At 42.3% G+C, this 23,576-nt stretch overlaps 2 protein-coding genes across 16 annotated transcripts in view; one reads left to right on the top strand and one right to left on the bottom strand.

The window, feature by feature from the left end:
* Nucleotides 1–6,925, top strand: part of NFKB1 (nuclear factor kappa B subunit 1) — a 199,013-nt gene extending 192,088 nt beyond the window's left edge. For all 13 annotated transcript variants that reach the window (XM_079154676.1, XM_079154673.1, XM_079154672.1 and 10 more), the window contains 5 exons: nt 861–985; nt 1,828–1,894; nt 2,228–2,400; nt 3,218–3,392; nt 6,074–6,925. In XM_079154676.1, coding sequence (XP_079010802.1) covers nt 861–985; nt 1,828–1,894; nt 2,228–2,400; nt 3,218–3,392; nt 6,074–6,234 — 701 coding nt within the window. In that variant the 3' untranslated portion in view covers nt 6,235–6,925. The remainder of the gene's footprint in view (nt 1–860; nt 986–1,827; nt 1,895–2,227; nt 2,401–3,217; nt 3,393–6,073) is intronic.
* A 236-nt stretch (nt 6,926–7,161) lies between these two features.
* MANBA (mannosidase beta) overlaps nt 7,162–23,576 on the bottom strand; it is a 120,344-nt gene continuing 103,929 nt past the window's right edge. For 2 of the 3 annotated variants that reach the window (XM_079154683.1, XM_079154682.1), the window contains one exon: nt 21,400–21,973. In XM_079154683.1, the coding sequence (XP_079010809.1) occupies nt 21,749–21,973 (225 nt within the window). In that variant the 3' untranslated portion in view covers nt 21,400–21,748. Of the gene's footprint in view, nt 11,339–21,399; nt 21,974–23,576 lie in introns of those variants that run through there. The other variant, XR_013766329.1, reaches the window with a different exon arrangement.

The following is a 23,576-nucleotide window of genomic DNA, read 5'->3' as shown; positions in this document are numbered from 1 at the left end:
TAGTTCAGGCTAGGCCTGGTGGAATAGAAGCAAGAAATACCACAGTGATTGTTCTTTGGCTTTCATTAAGCACTCCCCCATTATTGAAACTGGCCCAAATCAAATGTTCTACCAGAGAAATAAAAACAAGTTCTTCATCCCAAAAGGGTGCGCTGAGCTGTTCATTAAACCCCAAGCTAATCACTCTAAGTATAGTCTCCAAACCTCTGATAAGTAATCTCACTCTAATCTTTGAGTTGCTTTTGGCGTTCCTGTGCTAGAAGTTCAAGAATAGACTAAATTTCCCAAGAGTCATTAACCCTAAATTTTCTAGTAACTAAACATCCTAGCAGAAGATTCTTTGAGTATTTTTCTATTTAAGGATCAGGACCCTGTCAGTGCTGAACCCACAAATAAAACTGACCATGTCATCACTAGACATCAAGCATCTTTGCTCTTTTGAGTGAGTGAGAGGAGAGGATGAGAGATTCTCATGGGCAGTCATAAATTTGAACATTTAGGAGTCCGATCCTCAGAGTGCAACCTCATCTCTATGAACTACTGTCTATTGGTCCTCAGATTAAGATGCATCATTCAATTGAAAAATATCCTATAGAGTTGAATGTGAAAGTCAGAGTATTTGGAGTCTTGTTTTTGATAGTGTCCTGAGCTATATAAGGTACTACCTTTACAGTCAAAGTAAATTAAAATTTAAAAAGATGTTCTTTTTGGTATCTCAGTAGAAACATATCTCATGCACTAGAAATTATTTGGGTAATTACCTCCAGCAGCTATGTGCTTTGCTTTTGAAATGCAACCCCTGTAGGCCATTGGTGGTTGAGATCTGGGTTTATCTAACACAGTGCCACCCTACTTCACAGGAGCAGATCCCCTGGTGGAGAACTTTGAGCCTCTCTATGACCTGGATGACTCTTGGGAAAAGGCTGGAGAGGACGAAGGGGTCGTGCCTGGAACCACACCCCTAGATATGGCTACCAGCTGGCAGGTGAGTGTTGCTCAGTCCATCTGATGGCTGCTGAGGGAGCCAGAAGTCCAGGAAGGTGCGAACAGATGGCCTTCTGGTGCCTTATTCCCTAAAGAACATGCTTTCATTTTTAAGAAAGTCTGCCTGTCAAGAGCCAACTTTATATTTATCTTGAAAAGCCTATCCATGAAAGATCTAGGTCAGATGGCTCAGAGTGTAAAAGTGTATGTCTAATCAGATCAGAGTGAGGTTAGAAACGAGGGAGCACAAACTTTACATGAGAGTTCTGCATTCAGAGCACGCGCCAGTATTATTACCAGACTGAAGCCAGATCAGTGCTATCATTTGCTTAGAACTTAGGTGAGTGATTTCGGAACATAAAAATAAACTGGGAATTCTTCAGAGGATTTCTATAAATATGAACAGATAAGTAGATTCAAAGCTTTCTCAAAACTCCACTGAACTGAGATCTGAAGGGGAAGAGCAGATACTAGGTCTTTTTTGACCCAGAAGAGAAAGAAGGGAGAAGAGCCAGAGGGAGGAGCTGGCAGCATGGAGATCTCTGACACCAGAGGAGACTTCTCTAGGTGCTCCACATCTATATAAAGAGATGTTTATGTGCCTCCTGGTGGCCCAGTTTGTGTGGGGCTGAGTGACCCCACATGATGGCACCTCGTCTGCCCCAGAAGACCTTGCCCTAGAACACAGAAAGCTCATCTCCTCAGTGACCCCAGGTCATCCTCACCAGGTTCACCAGCAACAAAGGGACTGCAGAGAACACCAGAAAGACTGGTATAGCTACGGATTTTTTTCTTTTAACTTAAGACATTTTTGTATAACGTGTTCCCATGTTTTTCTAACAGGTATTTGACATCTTAAATGGGAAGCCATATGAGCCAGAGTTTACATCTGAGGATTTGCTGGCACAGGGTAGGTTGTGGTGGAATCAGCTTCTCTTCACCAATAGTGGCTTCACACTACCTTCTGAAGAGGGAGGGGGAGAGCCACCATTATCCAGGGTGTCCTGAGAAAGGCACAGTTTTTATTTTAGAATCAAAAGGCCCTGGAGGTTTGAAAAGGGGACTGTCCAGTCTTAATCTACTATAAATATATCCTGCTTCAGCTCAGCTGGGCCTCTGATGACTTTCAAGTAGAGTAGTCTGGCTGCTTCCACTGGGAGTAAGGGCAACCAAGGTGGCAGAGATCTGTCCCTCCAGAGTGTCTCTGTAGGTTAGGACAATGGTGTTTCTTCATTTCCTTCAGGAGACATGAAACAGCTGACCGAAGATGCAAAACTGCAGCTCTACAAGTTGCTAGAAATCCCTGATCCAGACAAAAACTGGGCTACTCTGGCACAGAAGTTAGGTCTGGGGATACTTAACAATGCCTTCCGGCTGAGCCCTGCCCCTTCCAAAACTCTCATGGACAACTATGAGGTAACACATCACCTTATATATTTAACCATTTTTATTTGACTCTATCCTGTTAACATCACTGACCAAGGACAAACCTCTTCCTTGTCCCTTAATTCAGAGAAAGAAAAGTAGTCCTTGTCCAAGGGCTGGGATGGGGACCCAGGCCAGGATGGAAGCCCACTTTCCTGACAAATCTGTTTTCAGAAGTCTGAAGATGTTCCCTATTTTTAAATACCTGGAGACTTCCTGCAGGAACATTGCTTAGAGAGTTGAAGTTGTCACAAAAGCCACAGTCCCCTGAGCCAACAGGATAGACAATAATCAACCTGCACATCTTCCTGACCCCAGGAGCATGCCCTAGTCATATGTCAGGACACAGAATCACTGTTGTGCTGCTGGATGATTCCTGGTGGAGCCATTACCTGGTAGTGGTTTCATTTCTAAAAAGAAAAGGGATAAAAACATGGAATATAATTATTTTCTTTTGAAAACGGCACTGTTAGCTATTGTTTCTATGTATTTTACAGCTTTGGCTTCCACAAGGGGACTGTGTAGACTTTACTCTAGGTAGTGTTACTGCCTCAGCAGATGGTGTGTGTGTGTGTGTTTTCACAATAAACTGCTTCTCTGTGATTTCCTGAGTGGTCTTTGAGCTGAAACAGGAAACTTGACTCAAAGACAGTATTTTCTCAGTCACTTTTCTCTCTACCCTTTCTAATACCACTTGCTCTCTCTGAGCAGAGAAGACAGTTTGGAAGAGGACAAGGGATGGGTATTGGTGTTTACAGCCTGCATAGTGACTCAAACACAAAAGAACATGCTCTTGGTTTTCCCACAGGTCTCTGGGGGGACAGTGAAAGAGCTGGTGGAGGCCCTGAGACAGATGGGCTACACAGAAGCAATCGAAGTCATCCAGACAGCCTTCTGCACCTCAGAAGCCTCCAGCCCTGTGAAGACCACCTCTCAGGCCCACTCACTGCCTCTTTTGCCTTCCTCCACAAGGCAGCAAATAGGTAAAGATAAAAGACAGAAAAAGCAGTGGAGAGATCTCCCTGCTCCCCCAGGCTCGTATCTTCAGTTCCCTTGGCATATGCCAGCTCCCTGCCCCCTCATCTCCTGAATATGTCCTCCAGTATGACTGTTCTACCCTCTGTTTCACCCTCTACCCCTCTGGACACTTCTCTTCAGATGAGGGTGCTGTTCTCGTGGACAATCACATTGACATACAAGTTCCGTAGATTCCCAATAAATATTAAAAGCAGTGTGATAGGGGAGGGTAAGGTAAATACTCTCTCTCTCTTATCTGTTAAGTGTAAAGAGAGGGAGATTCAGAGGAAGAAAAATGTATAAGATTTGTAGAATGAGAACTGGAACCCAGATGACAGATGGGCATCTACCACCCCTCTGTTCTCCACCTACTTCTTCAAGTGATCCCCTGACCTCAGCTCTCTCTCCCACGCTCATGACACTGACCCTGTCTCCCATCTGTCATCCCATCAGAAAAGCATGGAACCATAGCGAGTGGACCCTCCACACAGCCCATGTATCTCGTATTTCTCTTTAATCTTATTCTTCTAATCCAGACAACCATTTCATCCCCTCTCACTTTCTGCAGGTCCCGGTCTCTGATTCTTGCCTCTCTCACCTGCATAGCAGTTCCTCCCACCCCTCTACCCACCCCCCTACTGGATCACCTAGCAAGCAGGCTAGAATTTCCTCATCTCTAAAAACAAAACAGCAAAAAATTGCCTCTTGATCCCACATCCCCTTTAGCTACCGTCCAATTTCTCTGTTCCGCTGCACAGCAGCGCTTCTCAAAAGAATTTTTCAAAGCTGTTCTCTCCTCCTCTTCACCTTCTGTCCTTTGCCTGAACCCCGAGTGGGTTCTGTTCCCAGCACCCCACAAGCCCTGCTGTTGTCATAGAGACCAGTAACCTCCAGTTGCCAGATCTGGTCGTCACCCTTTCCATCTTCTTGGTGTGTGTGTGTCACTATTGGCCAGTCCCTCCACTCCTGGTCTTTCCACAGCATGTCCTCTTGCAGCTGCCTCCACGCTCACCTATTCAAGTTGCAGCCCTCCAGAGCCCATCCTCCGCCTGCCTGCCTTCTCTGTGCAGCACTCTTGACACCCACACACACCCCATATTGGCTCCATCTGTAGAGGCACTGCCATTCTCCAGGAGGTTAAGACCAAGTCTAAGAATTGCCCATAGTACTTCGTGGCCCTACTCCCCTCCCATCCAACCCATCAGGTTTCCTCCTCTCCATGACAACTCCCTGGTCCAGTCCACTCTCATTTCTTGCCTGGTTTCCTTCTGCAGCTCCTAATCCTCCTCTGTGTTTGTGTCATGATGTCCTTCCTCAGTCTACTTTCTGTACCACCAGTTACCGGGAGGGTGTGACTCCGGTTGAGCTCCCTCCAGTCCATCCACTCAGCAAATCCTTGTCTGGCATATACTGTGAGCCTGGCACTATTTCATGTTTTGAAGATCAGGCCAGGACCCTGCTTTGCCCATTTGCTCTTTTAAACATGGCTTTCATACTCTCCCAAGAGTATCCTCGGCTCACAAGTCTGGATCTCACAAGTCTGATCCAGCTTGAGGGTTTTCCCCTTCCTGTGAGGTCCTAACCTGGCAGACTCCCACCATTCACTTTCAGTGCCAATGTCACCTTGACAGCAGGGCCTTCCTTGGGGACTAAAATAGGTGGGATTGTGCACAGTGCTGAAAGAAATGTGTCCATCAAGAAAACAACCCGGATCTCCATATCATGACCTGGTGCTCCTTCTACACAAATAGTCAAAGAAGAAAGTAAATACACCTTTAAAAAGTAAATATTTACACATTCAGACTTTAAGGTTATTTTTTAAATACCTCACATTTCCCAGCACACAATAGATACCAAATAATAATTGGTTGATTGAATAAATCAGTAGCATGGCACTGTCATTAAAGTCTTAATATTCTAACACACATCTACATAAGAAGATAGCATTTTGATTAGTGTATTCTAGACTTCTGTTTGCCTCATTTCTTTCTGTTTGCATGTATATAGGAAATGATTTGCATTGATTAGATTCCTAAAGGTACTTTTCAACAAAAAAAATTCACATTAATTTTCCAGTATAGATGCATTTGCATTAAAATCACCTAACTTTCTTGCTACCAAAAATGTTTTTGAGGCAGAATACATTGTTAAATAACATGTGTGGCCCAGAGAGAGATTTCATTTTTAGTTCCTACTTCAGTTACCAATTTGTTTTGTCTAGGATCAGCAGTTTCCCCAGCTATAAAATAGGTAATGCAGTGGTTGGAAAATTATACCTGATTTCTAAGAAAAAAAAAAAAAAGATGTATTTTGAGTCAAGGGAATTAAAAAAATATTCTGGTAAACAGAAGACTAGATTGCAGGAGAAAGATATGAAAACATTTGCCCGGCCTGACATCTCCACAGGGTTTAATGTCACTCGGTACTGCCTCCCTTCATGTCACTGTGAACAGAACTGATGAGCAGGGGCCACAGAAGGGGTATGTGGTGGCTGGTGGGATCAGTGGGCAGGATGTGAACATCGAGGTCCATCCACAGCCTTTCAGAGGCAAACATGGTGCCCAGCTGGAGCATAAGGTGTATGGGAACAAAGGCTTTGCCTTTTTCCTTGCTGTGCCCCCAGTGAATTCGTGCTTTCTCTCCTCAGATGAGCTGCGAGACAGTGACAGCATCTGTGACAGTGGTGTGGAGACATCCTTCCGCAAACTCAGCTTTACAGAGTCTCTGACCAACAGCAGCTCATTGCTAACTCTTAACAAAATGCCCCATGATTACGGGCAGGAAGGACCTATAGAAGGCAAAATTTAGCCTGCTGGCAGTTTCCCACATTGTATAAACCAAAGTCCTAGAATCCCAACTGCGTTGTCCAAAAGAAGGAAAGTAAAGTACATCCAGAGGTGCTCAGAGGAACAGCGGCCTGCCTGAATCATGCTGGATTTAATTCAAGGCTGTCTAAACATGACTTCCTTTCCTGGTTTTTCAATGAGTTTTAGTTGATTCACTTGCCGATAGTATCTAGCAATCCCAGCACTGCGCTGAACTGACGTGTCCTGGGGATGAGGTAGTTTATTGAGCTTTACCGGCTGCTACTGGATTACAGTTGCTTTTTGTTGTCATTGCTGCTGTCCCTCTGCTGCATTCCCACTGTCAGGGTGTCCTCACCTGGTGTTCTTTCTAGCCGTCCATGGCACAGTTGTGCATTCAGATTAAGGATTAAGAAAAGAGATATTTGAATATCAGAGTCACTTAGTGTGCAATAAAAAAAAAGGCTTATTGCTTTTTCTAATGTGGTTATCTCTGTGATTTGAAAAACACATGAACTTATCAATATTTAAACATAATAATCAGTGCCGAAAATGATATTTTCCCCTTTTTCTGCATTTTGCTATTGTAAATATGTTTTTTAGATCAAATACTTTAAAGGAAAAAATGTTGGATTTATAAATGCTATTTTTTATTTTACTTTTATAATAAAAGGAAAAGCAAATTGTTGACCTCACTTTGTTTGATCTCTGCTAATACTTTTCTAAGATAATTGCTTATAATCATGGGGTCATCGTATTCTGGTTATCACATTCCCATTCCCCTTTAGAGTCAACTTTCTGAACAACAACAAAAAAATTATCACAAGAAAAGCATTTTAACCTAAGATGAAAAGTTTGGGTTTGCCAAATCCTGGCCCTGCTCCTCTCAATTAGTCATGTTCATCTTCTTCCATCTCACACAACACTATACCTCTTTAATGTCTTTTCTGTGTCTCCATGATGCTGAAAATATTGAAATTTCAACATATAAGAAACCCTTGGGCAAGAAACCCTCCAGTATGAGGCTTTGTCAAATGGCTCTTCACTCAGAATTGGAAAAAAGGAAGAGGAAAACAAACATTATTGAACAAGGTACTGTCGTGGATACTGTGGTGTGCAACCAAGATCCTTCCTGAACAAAGCATTGTCTCCCGGATGCTGGGAGCACACTAGCTATCAGCTCCTCAGGGGATAGCCTTAGCCACACAGAGCCGCTCTCCCATTTCCATGGTGGCCCCCAAGCAAGGACTCGCTCGTGTGGGAGTACAAAAGCCCGTCCAACCCCCAGGCAGTGCTTCTGGGCTGTGAGCTCAGACTTCCCCAGTAGGTGAGCTGAGGCTGCGACTCTCATCTCCCTCCACCCAGTCCTGCTTCCTTCCCCACCCTTCCACATCTGTTGATCTTGAGAGCATTACAAATAAACATCCTGCGCATGAATCTCCATCTCAGAGTTAATTTCCTAGAGAACCCAACCTGCACAGGTGCTAGGAACCATGCTGAACAATTTTGCACATAATTAAGTCACTTAGTTTTGAAAATATGCATATTTACCCCCAACTTACAGAGTAAGAATCTGAGGTTTAAGAGGTCAAGTAGGCCATAGTAAAAGTACTTCTAAGCTTATACCCAGCTCTGGATAACTCTTGTGTTCATGGGTGAGCCACCGTGCCTGGCAAAAGTAAAATTTCAAATAAAGACAAGATGATTATTCAATAAACAGATGTTCCAACTAGTTAATCACTTAGAAAAAAAATAACCTGAACACCTACCTCTTTCCTTTCATTAAAATAATTTCCAGATGTGTCAAAAATTAAACTATAAGAATGCTAAGACATGAATGAAAAATCTTATTTGTGTGTGTGTGTTGGGGTACTAAGGATTGAACAAAGAACCTTGTGTGTATTAGGCAAGTGCTCTAGCACTGAGCTTTATACCAACCCTGGATTAATAATCTTGATGTAGGGAAGGTTTTTCTAAACAAGACAATTCTCTTATATGAACAGTTTGGGTTCTTCATTTTACAGCATGTTCCAAATGAATCTCCTTTTTGTTTAGTTTTTAAGAAAATCTGTTTCCTATTACATTGCTGTTATCTACCCCAACCCACCACATTTTTTCCAGTTTTTGAGAACTGTTATCTATAAAGTGAAAAAATAACAGTTCTGACTTCCCTTAATTTTCACAAAAGCAACCCAAGCCTCCATTCCTCTGTCAGTTCCTCTCTGTGGCAGAAAACTACAGTCCAGCTGCCCACAGCAAAGTCTCCTATCTTACAATATGAGGCTGACACTCCTCCCACTGAGGGAGGGGCCCACCTTCTTGCCCTGTGAATCTAGGCAGCCTGTGATGAGGGTAGAAGAGATACTAAGTGACTTGCAGAGTTAGGTCATACAATGTAATATAACTTCTGCCCAGGTATTTCCTCTTGGAACCCAGTTACAGGGCTCCCAAGGAGCCAGGTGGCCACATAGAGAAGTCAAGTTCAGGTCTCAGCCTTAAATGAGGTCCCAGCCACTGCAGCATGCACTGTGGGATAGGCCAAGGGAGCCCGTCCTTCAGCCATCTCAGCCCCCAGCCAGGTGTCCCTGTCTGGTCTTTAAGCTGCCTCAGCTGGTGATGCCTATAAGAGACAAACTGTGTCACTGAGCCCTGCCCAAATTACAGATTCATGAGCCAATTAAATAACAGTGAATGTTTCACAATCTCAGTGTGGAGTGTATGAATACCGTTCTCCAGAGTGCTAACTTTGCATTTCTCATGCCAGAAGTTCACTTTAAAGAGAAACTGACTTGAGGAGGAAGAAGGAGGAAAGAACTCATGCCGAGATAGAAAACTTATGCTCCCCTGCTGTAATAAAAAGCCCTATTTCTCTTGTGATCCAGAAACTGACTCTTCTTCCTCGCAAATCTCGGCTCAGGCCTGAACCTGTGCACCAGGCTGGAACACAAAGGCTACCAAGGCTGCCTTGGTCCCTGTGGAAGGAGTGTCTTTCACACTGTACCAGCAGATGGGGATAAATGCCAAAAGGGATTCAGGAGATCAGTGGGAAAGCTACAATGGGCCTGAAATAAACCTGCCCAGAAAGCTTGTCAAACAGCAGGAGGCTGGTTAGAAATAGCTTCCTCAGAACTTTGGTCATCTTTTGAGGTTTCTATACTCTGCAGGCATAACCAGGCTTTTTTCAGGATCAGTGGTCATACTTTTTCAGCAGAAGGAAGCCCTGCTGCTACTTGTTGACCCATCTGGGTCCCCTGTGGTGGTTCTATGTGGCACAGGCATCCCCGGTCACCAGCCACAGAACACAGCCCTACAACCTGGACTGTGAATGTTTTTAGCAGGAGAAAGGGGGAGCGGTAGGAGCCAGGGAGAGCTGGGCGCTCGTACCTTCCAGTCCCTTTGAATTACTTATTTCTAATTAAATTCTCCCAACCCCCCCCCCACTTGATAGTAAGGAAACAGGTGATCTGAGGTTTAAATAACCCACCCCAGGTTCAAATCCAGGTCCATCTAATTCCAAAGACTATTCTTTGATGATTTCCGAAGGTCTTTCAAGAAATTTGGCCATCTTTAAAAGAGAAAGAAAAAATTCAGAGACCTGTTCAAAGGTGATGAAGTCATCAGGTACCCAACCCAAATTGCAAAATGAACCCAGAATAGCACTAAAAGGATATTGCTTCGTTAAAATGACTTGATCTCTCCCCTACTCACAGGCTAAATTGCTTATGAATGAATTATTCAGGGAATGAAGAGTATTGTGTCTCTTTCTTCCTGTTTTTTCACCTTCGGAGGCGGGGTGGATTTTCTTCTGATGTGCAATTCCCCAAGTAACAGACCTGGGGAGGCATAGGAATCAAGAGAGGGTAAAACTAAAATTCCAGTTATTTTCTTAAAGTTCACAGGACTTACATTTGGGTAAGATCTTAAAGATCACTGTTTTAGTCAGCTCTTTAACTGCTGTGACTAAAAGACCTAACGGGAACAATTTTAGAGGAGGGCAGGTTAAGTGGGGGCTCACGGTGTCAGAGGTCTCAGTCCATAGGCAGTTGGGCTGCACTTCTTGGGCCAAGGTGAGGCAGAACTACATGGCAGAAAAGTGCAGCAAGGGAAGCAGCTCACATGATGATAGGCAAAGAAAGAGACTCCACTCTCCAGATACAAAATATACACCCCAAAGCCACTCCCCCAGGGACCCACCTCCTCCGGCCATTCCAGGGATTAATTAACTGATTGGGTTAAGACTCTCATAACTCAATCATTTCTCTTCTAAACCGTCTTGTACATTTTCTCACATATGAGCTTTCGGGGGACATCTAATATCTAAACCATAACAATCACATTTCTAAGGACTGAGGGTGTAGCTCAGTGATTCAGCTCGTGCTTAGCATGCCTGGGTTCAATCCTCAAAACACCCTGAAATGTGAGAACAGCTCCTCCCCATTGTCTTCTCAGCAACCAGCTGTGTCAGGTAAATGCCAATTCCGGAGATTATGAGTTCTTTTCCATTGGTTTCATTTGGCTATGTCATTTGACTTTGGGTTTGGGGGAGACACTTAGGAGGGGCTGTAAATTAAAAGAACATCATTGCATTATTATGTATTCCATTATATCTACAATAGCCTTCCTACATTTCTCTGGACAAGTGAATAGTTATACAAACTGTTCAAGCATCTTAGAATGAGAGGAAAGAAAGGGCCAGGCCGCATAGCATCTTCTGACTTCCATCAACTAACTCTTCCATATTGATATCTCTTCACAAAAATGGTTATTTCATTTCAACCTTTGAAGAACAAACATATGTATTCAATCAAGATTTCTTGGACCTCTGTTGTGCACCAGGCACTACAATGGGTGCTCATCACACAGTATCTCTACCTGTTTAAAAATCCTGCAGGGTATTTTATCAGTTTTACAGGCGAGAAAACTGAAGCATGGACAAAGCATTACCTGCAGGATCTTCTGACTCCAGTAGTGTTTTAATCAACCACTCTTGCAGCAGGCTCAGGGATGAGTAGGGCATCTCTCTTCTTAGCCATGAAGGATTTCAAACTAACATTCTTCTTCTATCGCTCAACTCCCAAGGTCTTGCCAGGTGTGATGGCCCCTGTCACCTGGAAGGGGAATCAAACTTAGAGGAGTATGTGTTGCAGATTTGAATGAGCCACTTCCTCTCATGTTGTGCTAGAGGAAAACTTTAGTCCCATGGCTACACTGAGACCAGGGAGACTCAGGGAGTGGTATTCTATTCCCAGTATTGAAAAGGTTATTGATTTTGGTGAACAGATCACAGCCTGAACCCTCAGGTTGTTTTAATTCCAACTCATACAAATATTCACTCTGAAAGTACCATAAAGATAAATAGCTACTATGAAAGGAAAAATCATTTCCCAAAATTGAGAATGAAGGATGAGGGGCTGGGGATGTGGCTCAGCGGTAGAGTGCTTGTCCAGCAGACACAAGGCCTTGGGTTTGATCCCCAGCACAATGCCCCTGCAAAATGGAGGATGCCTTTAAATACTAAGTCACAGTTTATCTGAAGGAAATCCTCAGAGACCATCAAGGCTATGATGGGAGCAGAGAGTACAGCAGCAAAGCCTGCAGTCCTTGCAGGGAGAGTTATCTCCAATCTCCATGCTCCTCTGTTCCTTCGATGCTGTGCATAAGATCTTGGCTCACAGATGTTAAGGTTTATGTTTCCAAGACACCATGCCCTTTGGGATCATATTAGGATTCTCTAGAGGAACAGAACTAACACACATACACACACACACACACACACATACACCCTGTACATATACTGTATACATACATAGTTATACAATATGTATAGTTTAGTTATAGTTACAGTTTAAAAGGGGACTTATTAGATTGGCTTACAGGATCAGAAATTAGATAGTTCCACAATGGCCACCTGCACACTGAAGAATGGGGGGAACCAGTAGCTTCTCAGTCCAAGAAGATGGAGCCTTGGAAGAAAAGGAACAAATCATGCAGCCCCAGTCTGGGTCTGGACGCCTGGGAACTCCCTGATCCAGAGGAAAGAGCAAGGGCCAGACCAGGACTCAGTCTCAAACCCCCACAATGTGCTCTTCAGTCTCACTCCATAACCAATCACAGAGCACAAGGCTGTCCTGAAGGTACTGGTCACTCCCATGTGCCCAAGAGAGGAAAGGAAAGTTCTGAAGGGCATTATCTGCAGTGGGTCAAGCAGCAGGAAACTGGCACTCCACCAAACAGACAGCTTCAGCATTCATTGCACTGGGCAGGCACCCTCAAAGAGGCTGCAGGAGAGTCCCCAAGTCTATGATGGCCCTCCTTCTACCCATTCTCCTGCAGCCCCATTTCTTTTGCTTTGGGGCCTTCAATACCTTTGTTTTGTTTGTTTTGTTTTGTTTTGTTTTGTTTTGGCTCAACATCCTGCCTAGTTCTGTTTCCTTGTGCCCATCCCATTACTCCAACAAAGAGCCCCGACGGACCACCCATGTTCAAGTAGAATCTCTCTTCCCAACGCAAGCACAGCCTGACCCAGAGTAGCCAAAGACACTAGAAATGACATTGCTGTGAAGACCCATCACAGCCCCATAGGAAGGTCCTGCCCCAAAGCAGAGCCTCCAAGAAGAAATCCTTCTGTTCTCTTCCGGGAGAGCCCATGGCCCCTGTGTCTCTCCTGTCACTCCTGGGACCGTGGAAGCAGGAGTAGCTTTGCCTCCCCCAAAAGATGGGCACAGTGGTGCTCAGGAAGTACTCATAGGCTCATGGAAGAAGGAACCACTCAGTCGAATGCAAAAGCAACCCTTTGCATTCTTCTCCATTCCAGTTTTGATCTGGGAAGGTCAAAGCTATCATTTGGCCCATCCTTCACCCCAACTGCACATGGTGAATGATGAACAGCATAAGCACACAGCATGTGGGCAGGGACGGTCTTGGTTATGAAGGTCAAAGCCACTCTACAGCTTCAATGAGGAGGGAATTTGTGGGAAGCAAGTAACCCACAGGAAGCAGGGCATTCCCTTAGACAGAAGAAGCCAAGCCTGGCCAGAGAAGACTCCTCCGTGCTGCCCCTTCCTCAGCAGAAGGTCCTTACAACCATGCCACAACTCATGGTTTCAATCCATTCCCAATCGCTTTGTTACTGTGCCTTTTCCAGCTCATCTGACTTCTCCCTGATCAGTCATCTATTCTAGAGGCTTCGTGCCAAGTTTTCAGAGAGCCATAGTAATTAAATTTCAATTAAAAATCATTCAGCTGCTACTTTTTGCTAAGGTAGTTAAGACAGATAGAAATGAAATGAACCAAAAGGCAGAGAGCAGCAAAAGTTGCTCTGTACATCTGAACCTTGTGATCCAGCCCTGCTGGTGCCTGACTTTGTTAGCTCTGGAGCCTGGGAAGAAGTCTCCTTTCTCCATAGGTACAAAACCTTCTGAGCAAACCAAACTAAGCACTATGCAAATATGGCTGGCAAGGTCAGACTGGAGGAAAACATCCAGACCAATGGCAATTATTAATAGCTCCTCAAATGCAATCAGAAGTTGTCAAGAATCTGTAAAATTCTCTCTCATTGACAGGTCTAGTATGCTAAATCCCAAATTTCAATTTTTTAAAATATTTTTTTAGTTCCTAATGGACCTTTATTTTATTTATTTATTTATGTATATGCGGTGCTGAGAATTGAACCCAGTGCCTTGCACATGCCAGGCAAGTGCTGCACCACTGAGCCACAATCCCAGTCCCCAAATTTTAATCTTTTAACATTCCTTTCCTAACAAGTCTCATTTAATAATGAAGATCCTTTCCCACAAAGCATTGCATCACTAAACTTTAAAGAGAGGAAGAGAGAGAGCCAGGGAGAGCTCAGTGAACACAGCTGCTCTCTGGGTTCCTTCTTTCCCTTCCTCCTTCCTCCCTGCCCTCCTTTTTCTCTGTCTCTCTTGCTTTCTTTTCCTCTCTTCATTTCTCTCTCACTTTTCCTTTCTATCTCTCCTTTTTTTTCTTTCTTCCTCTATCAGTTTCTCCTCCCTCTTCCCTCTCTTTCTCTTTCTTTCTTTCCGTAAAGTAACTCCTCTTGAATCATGCATTCCAGAGTAGGTACTGGCCTCCAGTTCTCTGAACCCTGGAAGGTAGTAGAAGACCCTCCCCTTCACCGCTTGCCCCATGAGCTCTCCCTTACACTCCCCTCCGCACCTGAGGGCAGCGGAACCCAGTCCTCAGTCCTTGGGAAGGACTCAGTCCTTGCCAACCACCCGGAAGCCAGCGCCCCGCCCAGAGCAGTGCCACTCCACCCACCACCAGCCTCATTTCTTGTGCACAAGAGGCCTCTGCTGGAAAAGTAGAACTTTGCACAACCACCCAACAGCTGTCATGTCTCTTGCTACTCTTTCTTTTTTTTTTTTCCCCTTTGATAAAATTAGAAATAGCCTTACCCAGCCCGCCACAAAAAAAAAAAAAAAAAAAAAGAAAGAAAGAAATTAGAACCAATTTAATCTTTCTGCCAGAATATTCTCCTTCAACTCAGATCACAAAACCTGGTGATTATTTTCCCTTAGTAGAATCCTTAAATGACTTTCACTTTGGGCAAGGGGAATGAGACCCCTGGCTCGAATGATCAGGTAGGGGACTTATCCTTGGAATAATCGTAAGCCTGCATTTACTACTTGCTTATCCTGTCCTGGGCACTTGAAAGACTTTATCTTATTGAATCCTCACAATAATGCCATGAAATAGTTATTCTATTAATCTCATCTTAAAGATAGGGAAACTCAGGCTTAGAAATTAAGTGACTGGCTCAAGGTCAGTCAGTATGTGTTGGAGCCAAAATAATGGAAGCTCAATATCAGCATGAGCCCATGGCCACGGTGCACACACACACAAATATATGTGTTATATTTGGATATTTTACAAGGCAAAACCTCATTTATTGTGTTTGTAAGTTGACTAGCTAAAAATCTTTCCATTCAAATACCAGTAATGTGGCTAAAGAAGGATGCCACACCCAACTCGGGCTGGGTATCATCTCATTATAAAAGAGTACGGGTCCTTCCCTCACCCACCATGGCAAACCATGCCCCAAAGAGCCTTCCTCACTAGAAATCTCACTGCCACTGCCACATCCAAGTATAGGGGAGTGGTGATCATGTGTCCCTGGGCTGAGGGGAAACTCAGGGCCCCACCCTGCACTTTCCAAGACCTAGCTATATGTCTGACCTCAAAGCCCTTACCTTTATCTGTGAGGATGCTTTTGACTGGAAGATGAGAACACCTGGCTATAAGTGAATTTTAAAAGTAAGGGCTTTTTTTAAAAATATCATTATAAGTTCAAAAATAGAAGGATCTATGTTATCATGATCTCTTCCCCCTTTTTAAAAGTTAGCAAATAACTCAAATTTTAAAACCATGGTCTAGCTGTCATCTGCTGGTCATACATGATCTATGTGTGACCTGACCTTCGTTTTCTCTCCTCTACCCAATGCCTGCACAGGTTTCTACTTGTTCCCCTCCCTAAAGGTTTGCTTTGATGGCTTAACACAGAGGTAGTGATAATTTTAATAGCTCATATTTGTTGAACAGCTATTGTGTGCTCTATCAATATGTATGCATCCTCTCATATCGATATGTATGCATCATGACCCCCATGGTTAAATATAAAGTAACTAAGGCCAGACAAGACTTGTATCCCATGTCAAATCTCCTGCTAGTATTGCTACAGGACTCAAACACACTGATTTCAAAGCTCCTAGTCTTTAACTGCTTTATCAATTAGGATGCTCTTTGTTGTAAAATCAGAATTTTTTACTTAGTCAGAACCTGACTACAGGTGGCTTAAATGAATAAGGCCATATTTTTTAAATCATATTATGTGAAGAGCAAAGTTAACAGTATCGAGTTTCCTCAAAAGAATAGGTATGGGACCACCATATGACCCAGCTATGCCACTTCTCAGTATTTATTTGAAAGAATTAAAGTCATCATAATACAGTGATATGTGTAAATCCATGTTTATAGCAGCACAATTCACAATAACCAAGTTATGGAACCAGCCTAGGTGTTCATCAGTGGATGAATGGGTAAAGAAAATGTGGTATGTGTACACAATGGAGTTGAACTCCACCGTAATGAAGAACAGAATTGTTATTTGCAGGAATGTGAGAGCATTATGTTAAGTGATAAGCCAAACTCAGAAAGCCAAGAGTCGTGTTTTCTCTCATGTGTGGAAGCTAGAGAGGAAAAGGGGGAATTAAGCAAGGGGAAAAATCTCATGAAAATAGTAGGAAAAGAGGACCAGGGGGAGGGAGCAAATGAGGGAAAGGGGAGATACTGAGAATGACATTGACAAAATCATGTTATGTGCAGGTACAAATATGTCACAATAAATCCCACTATTATGTATAATTATCATATGCCAATAAAACATTGTTTAAAAAAGAAGAGCAAAATTAGATGATTGCAGGGTTAGCCTAGCAGCTTAATATCTCTGCCATCCCTGTGTCAATGTCTCTTCAAGGTCACAAGGCTACAGCAGCTCCAAGCACTGGGTCCTCAAAATGTAGCTTCTCAACTTCACCCAACAGCAGGAAAACATCACCTTGGGTTTCATGTGCCAGAATTGTGTCACATACTTAACCCTACATCAATCCATGGCAAACGGGAATAGGATTAAGTGTAACAAATTATGATCCAATTCCTGAGGCTGGAGCGGAGAAGAACCTGACTGTTCGGAGGTCAGTCAGCACAGCCTGCTCCAACTACTGGGAATGTGTGGATTTTATGAATAAAGTTGATAAAAACCATAATGAATAACAATAACAGAATAAGAAGAGGGTGCTCCCACATACATTATGACACAGGAATGAGCGCTAGCTGTCACATAGAAATGTTCATGATTGGGAATGTACGATGGCCGGGACCTCTAGGTAATTCTAGATACCATGGTAATTCTTACTTCTCACTGCAGGGCATGACGGGGCACAAGAGGAACTCAACCAACCTCGTTTAAAGACTGAGACCAACCAAAGGAGTTCAACTATATTATTATTGCAAACTTTTCTTTCAAGGAACAATTCTGTGACACTTGTCTACAGATATGAGAGATATTTATAACTTGAAACTGTGAGGCAATGCCCTTATTTTTGCTAAGCCCATTTACTGTTTGGCACTTGCTCAAGAGCTCAGTGACGGCTTCAGCAGTCAGTCTGCCCTCAGCTTGTCTATCCTAAGCACAGAGCCCAGCACCGCTGACCAGCTGATCTTGTGCTTTTCCTTCCTTAATTAAATGAAGGTGTTTAAAGAGTCATTTCTCAATTGAACTTTCTTTTCTTTTTTAATCATAGGCTTTTCAAAACACCTTTCTTTTTTGTTTTGTTTTGTTGATACCTCAGATTGAACCCAGGGGTGCTTTACCACTGAGCTTCATCCCCAGACCTTTTTTTTTTAATATTTTTTATTTTGAGAAAGGGTCTCACTAAGTTGTTGAGGCTGGTCTTGAACTTGTAATCCTCCTGCCTCAGCCTCCTGAGCCGCTGGGATTACAGGTATGCGCCACCGTGCCCGGCCATCCTCAAGTATTGAACAAGACGGCCTGTTTAACATGGCTCTCCCTCACTGTCACCTTAACCTTGTAGGACTTAGCACTAACTGCAGTTGCCTTATTCGTTAGCTGGCTTATTTTCTTCTCCCCTACAAGAATGGTTTACCAAACAGGGACTTGTCTTCCCTTTTCATTACCATAACCCTAGTAACAAGGACAGTGCTTGCCCATAGTGATCCACATAAATGCTTGAAAATGAATGAATAAATCTTAAGTAAACAGTTTTTAGGGTCAGAATATAAATGCATCTTAACATCAGTTTGGTCTGTTTTTTAGAATTTTGTATATCACTCTGGTTTCTATCTCTGATAAAGCAATTAGGAAAATAAGAATTCCTCCATTCACTCCATTCACTTGGAAATATTACTAAATGCCTTTTGTGTATAATCCTTTTAATTTCCTGTGCTAACTGAATTGATGATTGCATTTGGTCAAGGGGGACTCTGGGAATGTTGTTAAATGCTTTGAATTTCCCACACAAAAAATGCTTACTTGTTCTTCTTCCTAAATCTTACCAAGCTGGGGGATAGGTTTCATATCTGAGAGCTAGAGGTAGCCGAAGAGAATGTGCCTTGTCTCAGGTCTTTGTCACTTGAAGAATGTTGGGAAACATGTCTTTATTTCTCCTGTCCTCCAGTTTACCTTCACTACAATAGAGAACAAAATTTTTCCATGTATTTTCCAAGTGACTTTCTGTGGTTTGAAAATGTCTCACAATGAAAAGTCAAATAAGAGAGAAAGTGAGAATAAGAGTTATAGTGAATGTGAATGAGAAAATTATCATTTTTATTGTTCTCTCTGTTCTGAAATGGGAAGATACAATCCTGTGAACTGATCTCTTTATTCCACTCTCTCTGGAATGTGCTTTGCAAGATCGCAGCTAGGACCTGAACCTGGTCTATCTTCTTTTGTTTACACAACTACTAACAAAAAACTTCTCAGAAACCCAAGGCTGAAGGTAAGTATATCAGATTCTATTCCAGCAAATGTGGTGACATAAATCTATTAAAATGCTAACAATAACTATCCACAGGGACACGTGTGAACTGTGGAAGAAGAGTTTGGCTATTACTAGTCTCTCCTTTTTAATAAGTAGTTGCCAGTATGCATTTATGCCCATTCATTCTGCCTTTATAAATTATTCTTTTGATATCTTTTTCTGAAGGAATGTGTCTATATTTGTTTCATTTTCACTATTGCTTCATGCACTAGTTGGGTGATAATGATTACTTCAAAAAGTACAATCACAATAAAAGTACAGACCCTATTTGTCCTCAGTACTACCTTTGAAAGTCAGGGATTATCATCTGCATTTCAGAGAGGAAGAAACTAAAGTCCAGAAGGTCAAATTGTTGCCCCAGATCACACAGCTAATAAGTCTCAGAATACGGATTTAAATCCAGGGAAATGTGGCTGGGAGCCCTATCGTCTCCAAGACACCAAGGGCAGGACCACACTGTGGTCCAGCGGGGGCCGACCCCTTCAGCTAACTACTTTATTTATTCTCTAAAACAAAATTACAAGATGTATGTTATTATTCCCTTTTTACCACAAGAAAATTGAACATAGAGATTAAGGAACTTGTTTAAGGTTGAAGAATCAGTAAGGGCAGATTTGCAATGTAAACTCAGGTTCATCAAATTCAAAGCCCACTTCACAGGGCCTCGGCCATAGCACCCGCATGGTTAGTGAAGACCAGTGTCCTCCTTTCTCAGGTCCAGCCCTTGATAAGCCTGTGTGTGTGTGTGTGTGTGTGTGTGTGTGTGTAAGCACATAGATGAGAAAACTCTTAAATACTGAAGGAGAGGAGGGGAATATCTGTATTTATTTTCTTTTTCAAGCTAAGCTACTGAACCTAATGCTTCTGTTTTAAAACCAAAACCAGCTGGGCACAGTGGTCATGCCTGTTAATTCCAGCAGCTCAGGAGGCTGAGGCAGGAGGATCACAAGTTAGCAACTAGTGAGGCCCTAAGCAACTCAGCAAGAGCCTCTTTCTAAATAAAATATATAAAAGGGCTGGGGATGTGGCTCAGTGGTTAAGTGCCCCTGGGTTCAATCCCTGGTACCAAAAATAAAACATAAAAATAAAATAAAATAAACAAATAAAACCAAAACCATCGAGTCTCAATTTTAAATCTAAGCATTCACTATTGGTCCATTCTATAACCAATTACATGATTCTTTCCAGAGAAAAATGTCTCAAATATTCTAGTTTAGATTCTTCAAATTCTCCCATTTATCAAGCAGAAATTAGTGACTATCTCAGTACAGGGCACAATGGAATGTTTATAGAATGATTAAATAAGCCACAGATAAACTATTAAAATGTCAGTGCAATTTATCTTTTATTTTTATCATTCGAACTTATAGCAAAAATGTAAAAGCAGTACAAAAAAATTTCACATACCTATCTATACCCCCCTACTTATTAACATTTGGCCCCATTATTTTTATTATCAACATCATTATATAGGGAAGATAATGTGGAATAAAGCAATTTGTAGCAACTTATAATTCATTAATATAAGTAAATTGATTTAAACTTGAGCTAAAGGGAACACCACTTTGGTGCCAGAATCAGCAAATCTATATTCACTACTCTTGAATTGGAAAACTCATTGAATTTGGCCAATCTGAAACTCACACACAATCCCCATGTTAGAATACCTTAAAATTTCCAACGTGAACATGGTGATGTCCATGTCAATGTCATCTTATTTTTCAAAGAAGGATCACTCTAGCAGTCTTTTTAAAAATAAGTTATTAAAAGTATGGTATTTGTAGGTAAATGGATGGAGTTAGAGAATATCATGCTAAGTGAAATAAGCCAATCCCAAAAAACCAAAGGTGGAATATTTTCTTAGCGGATGCTAATTCACAATGGGGAGGGGAGACAGGGAAGAATAGAGTTACTTTATTTTATATTAGGTAGAGGGGAGTGCAGGGAGGGGAAGGGGTATGGGGGTAGGAAGGATAGTAGAGTGGAACAGACATTACTACCTCATGTATTATATGACTGCATGACTGATGTAATCCTACAATATTTATAATCAGAAAAATGAGAGATTACACTGCATTTATGTATGATCTAGCAAAATGTATAAATGCATTTTACTGTCATGTACAACAAATTAGAACAAATAAAAAATAAGTTGCTAAAACTATGTTTTATAACAAGTCCCACTATGAAAAAAGAATCCTACCCCAGACTGGAATCAAATAGCAACAACCAACCACCTATAGTGTCCAGCAACAACGATCATTATGGCTGCCACCAAGAAATCTCTATTGTGACATTTGACCTTCCATTTCCTCTGGAAATAATAACAAAGCACTTCGTCTTAATAATTCAGTATTTCTCAAGGCTAAGTGTGCAAGGCCTACAATTACCTCAAAACCTCCCACATTTGTCTCAATAGACATTACCATGGTCAGGTTCTTCTGACTCCCTGAAAAGCAATCTGCTTACAACTGGTTCATTTAGTGCTAAAGCTGTACGTTGAAGGGCTCAATAGTTCTGGCACAGATTCAAGAATACGTAAACCAGGTGTAGTGGCACCTGTCTATAATCCCAGCTGAGGCTAAGACAGGTAGATCACAAGTTCGAATTTTATTAAAAATATTTATTATTTTTACTAAAAAATAAAAAGGGTTGATGTTCTAGTTCAGTGGCAGGGGACCCCTGGGTTCAATCCACAGAATGTCAAAACAACAATAGCAAAACAGAACACAGAGGCCCAGCCTTGTCTGAGGACATCACCTGGGGAACAGCCTTCCCTGAAAGTATTCATTGTACAAACTCGAGAGAGTGATCAGACACGTGGGAGCAAGTACATGCATCTCTCAGTTTCCTCAGCTTCTTTCGGGTTGTCCTCCTCTCCAGCCAGTGCTCTAGAAAGGCTTTGTTTCCAGTGTCCACCGAAAATGCTACCAGATTCCTTCAGTAAATATCTGTCAGGGAGGTCACACGAAAAGATCGCTTCAATTCATTCTTGCTGGTAGGTTTCCAAGGGTAAAATAATACAGTTTGTTTCTTCTCAGTCATGAGGAAACCATTGTCACTAAATCTCCCTGGGATGCTTCCTACATCCAACCAAACAAAGGGAGCAACAGCTGAGGTTTCCAGAGCAAAAACAAAAGTGCCATGCTGCTGAGAGATACTGGCCTGGAAAAAAGAAAGAAAAATGAAGTGAAGGTTGAATGAAGAACTACATAGCCCACAGGCAATGTCTACCAGAACATTTATGTGGGCCTGATAAGGAGCACATTGCCAATTCTTTCATTCTGTCACTGTTAAAGTCACATATTCCATGCATGGTTTCAGACACTTGAACAACACTTGGAAAATGACTTAAGTCTGTGGAATATTACCAAGTTGTAATCTCACACCAAGGAAACATGTAGACTCCACTTATTAAGGAGCTATTATTATTTCATAATAGGCTCAAAGTTTTATATTTTTCATAATTTTTCTCAGAGTAGCATCAAGAAGGGAACATTGTGGTATAGGCTGGCTGGTTTAAATGACCTTCTGAAAATGTACGTGGATCTAGCTGCAGAGTGAGACCATGGAGCGTATACTGGAGTCTTCTGAAAAGGTTTAGCATTCTAGAAGCTAATCAGTCAGGCAAATGCGAAAGCTCCACCATTCTCTCTTTTTACACTAAAGTCACATTGTTAGCATGTGCAAATTCCATACAATCTCAGCAGAGAAAGTAAGAGAGAGAAGGCCCTTTAAATCCTGTAGACCCATTCCACTTAATAAGCCAATTTAGCATAAGCCCCAGAGCAAGGATGAGCTGCCCTGGGCTTGTGAGCCTTTCTCAGTAGAGTAAAGGATCAACTGTGACCTGGTGTTTAAAGCTGTGTATTTGTCACAGACCCTGGCTCCTCAACATGCATGAACGCTACGCTCTACGGTCTTTCTTTACATGTGTGGCACAAAGAATTTCAAAAGACAAGTTTTACTATATATAGTTCAGCCTCACACACTTGCATGATTATCATTCAAGTTATAAAAAAGAAAAATTACATTGATAGAAGCAGGAAAATCCCTGAATAAAGTGCATGAGGTAATTCTAGAAGGGTCTGAGACTCAGGCTTGAGGTTAGATGCCAAGTTTTTCTGGTGAAGACCTAAAGCAGCCACATGTTCACTCAGCTCACCCTAGCCAACCCAGAGGGGGCCAGGGAAGCCTTGGCTGCTGCTGCTCAAAGCCAAGGCCACAAGAGACACTGGCACCTCACTCACTCTTGTTGTCTTCTTCTAATAGGAAATCTCATTTCTGTGCCTCTGACTGCAGAACCAGAGGTTCAAGTTTGTACCCTGGCTTCAGAAAGACCAGGAAAACAAAGGCCTCGCCTATAGTAAGCCCCAAATACCATTGTTATATCTCTTTAGGATGACAAGTCTCACTGAAATGCAAATCAGCAAAGAGAAATATAAAAGCCCTAGCTCTCTTTTGCCCCCAGTCAACTTTAGGAAACGAAGTCCTTAGCTAAGGGATGAAAAATTTTTGTTTTTAGAGTCATAAGTTTAGAAAACACAATTTTTTTTTTTTTTTTTTTTTTGGTATTAGAGATTGAATTCAGGGGTATTTTATCATTGAGTTACATCCCCAGCCTCACCTCCCCACCCCCTTTTCTTAAAAAATATTTTTATTAGTCGATGAACCTTTTTAAATTTATTTGTATGCGGTGCTGAGAATTGAACCCAGTGCCTCACATATGCTAGGCAAGCAGTCTACCACTGAAGCACAATCCCAGCCC

The sequence above is a fragment of the Sciurus vulgaris genome, assembly GCF_902686455.1.
Source record: "Sciurus vulgaris genome assembly, chromosome: 9".
In the NCBI taxonomy this organism is placed as follows: Eukaryota; Metazoa; Chordata; class Mammalia; order Rodentia; family Sciuridae; genus Sciurus; species Sciurus vulgaris.
Note: the sequence above shows the minus strand (reverse complement) of the source record. Positions and strands in the feature narration are given on the sequence as shown.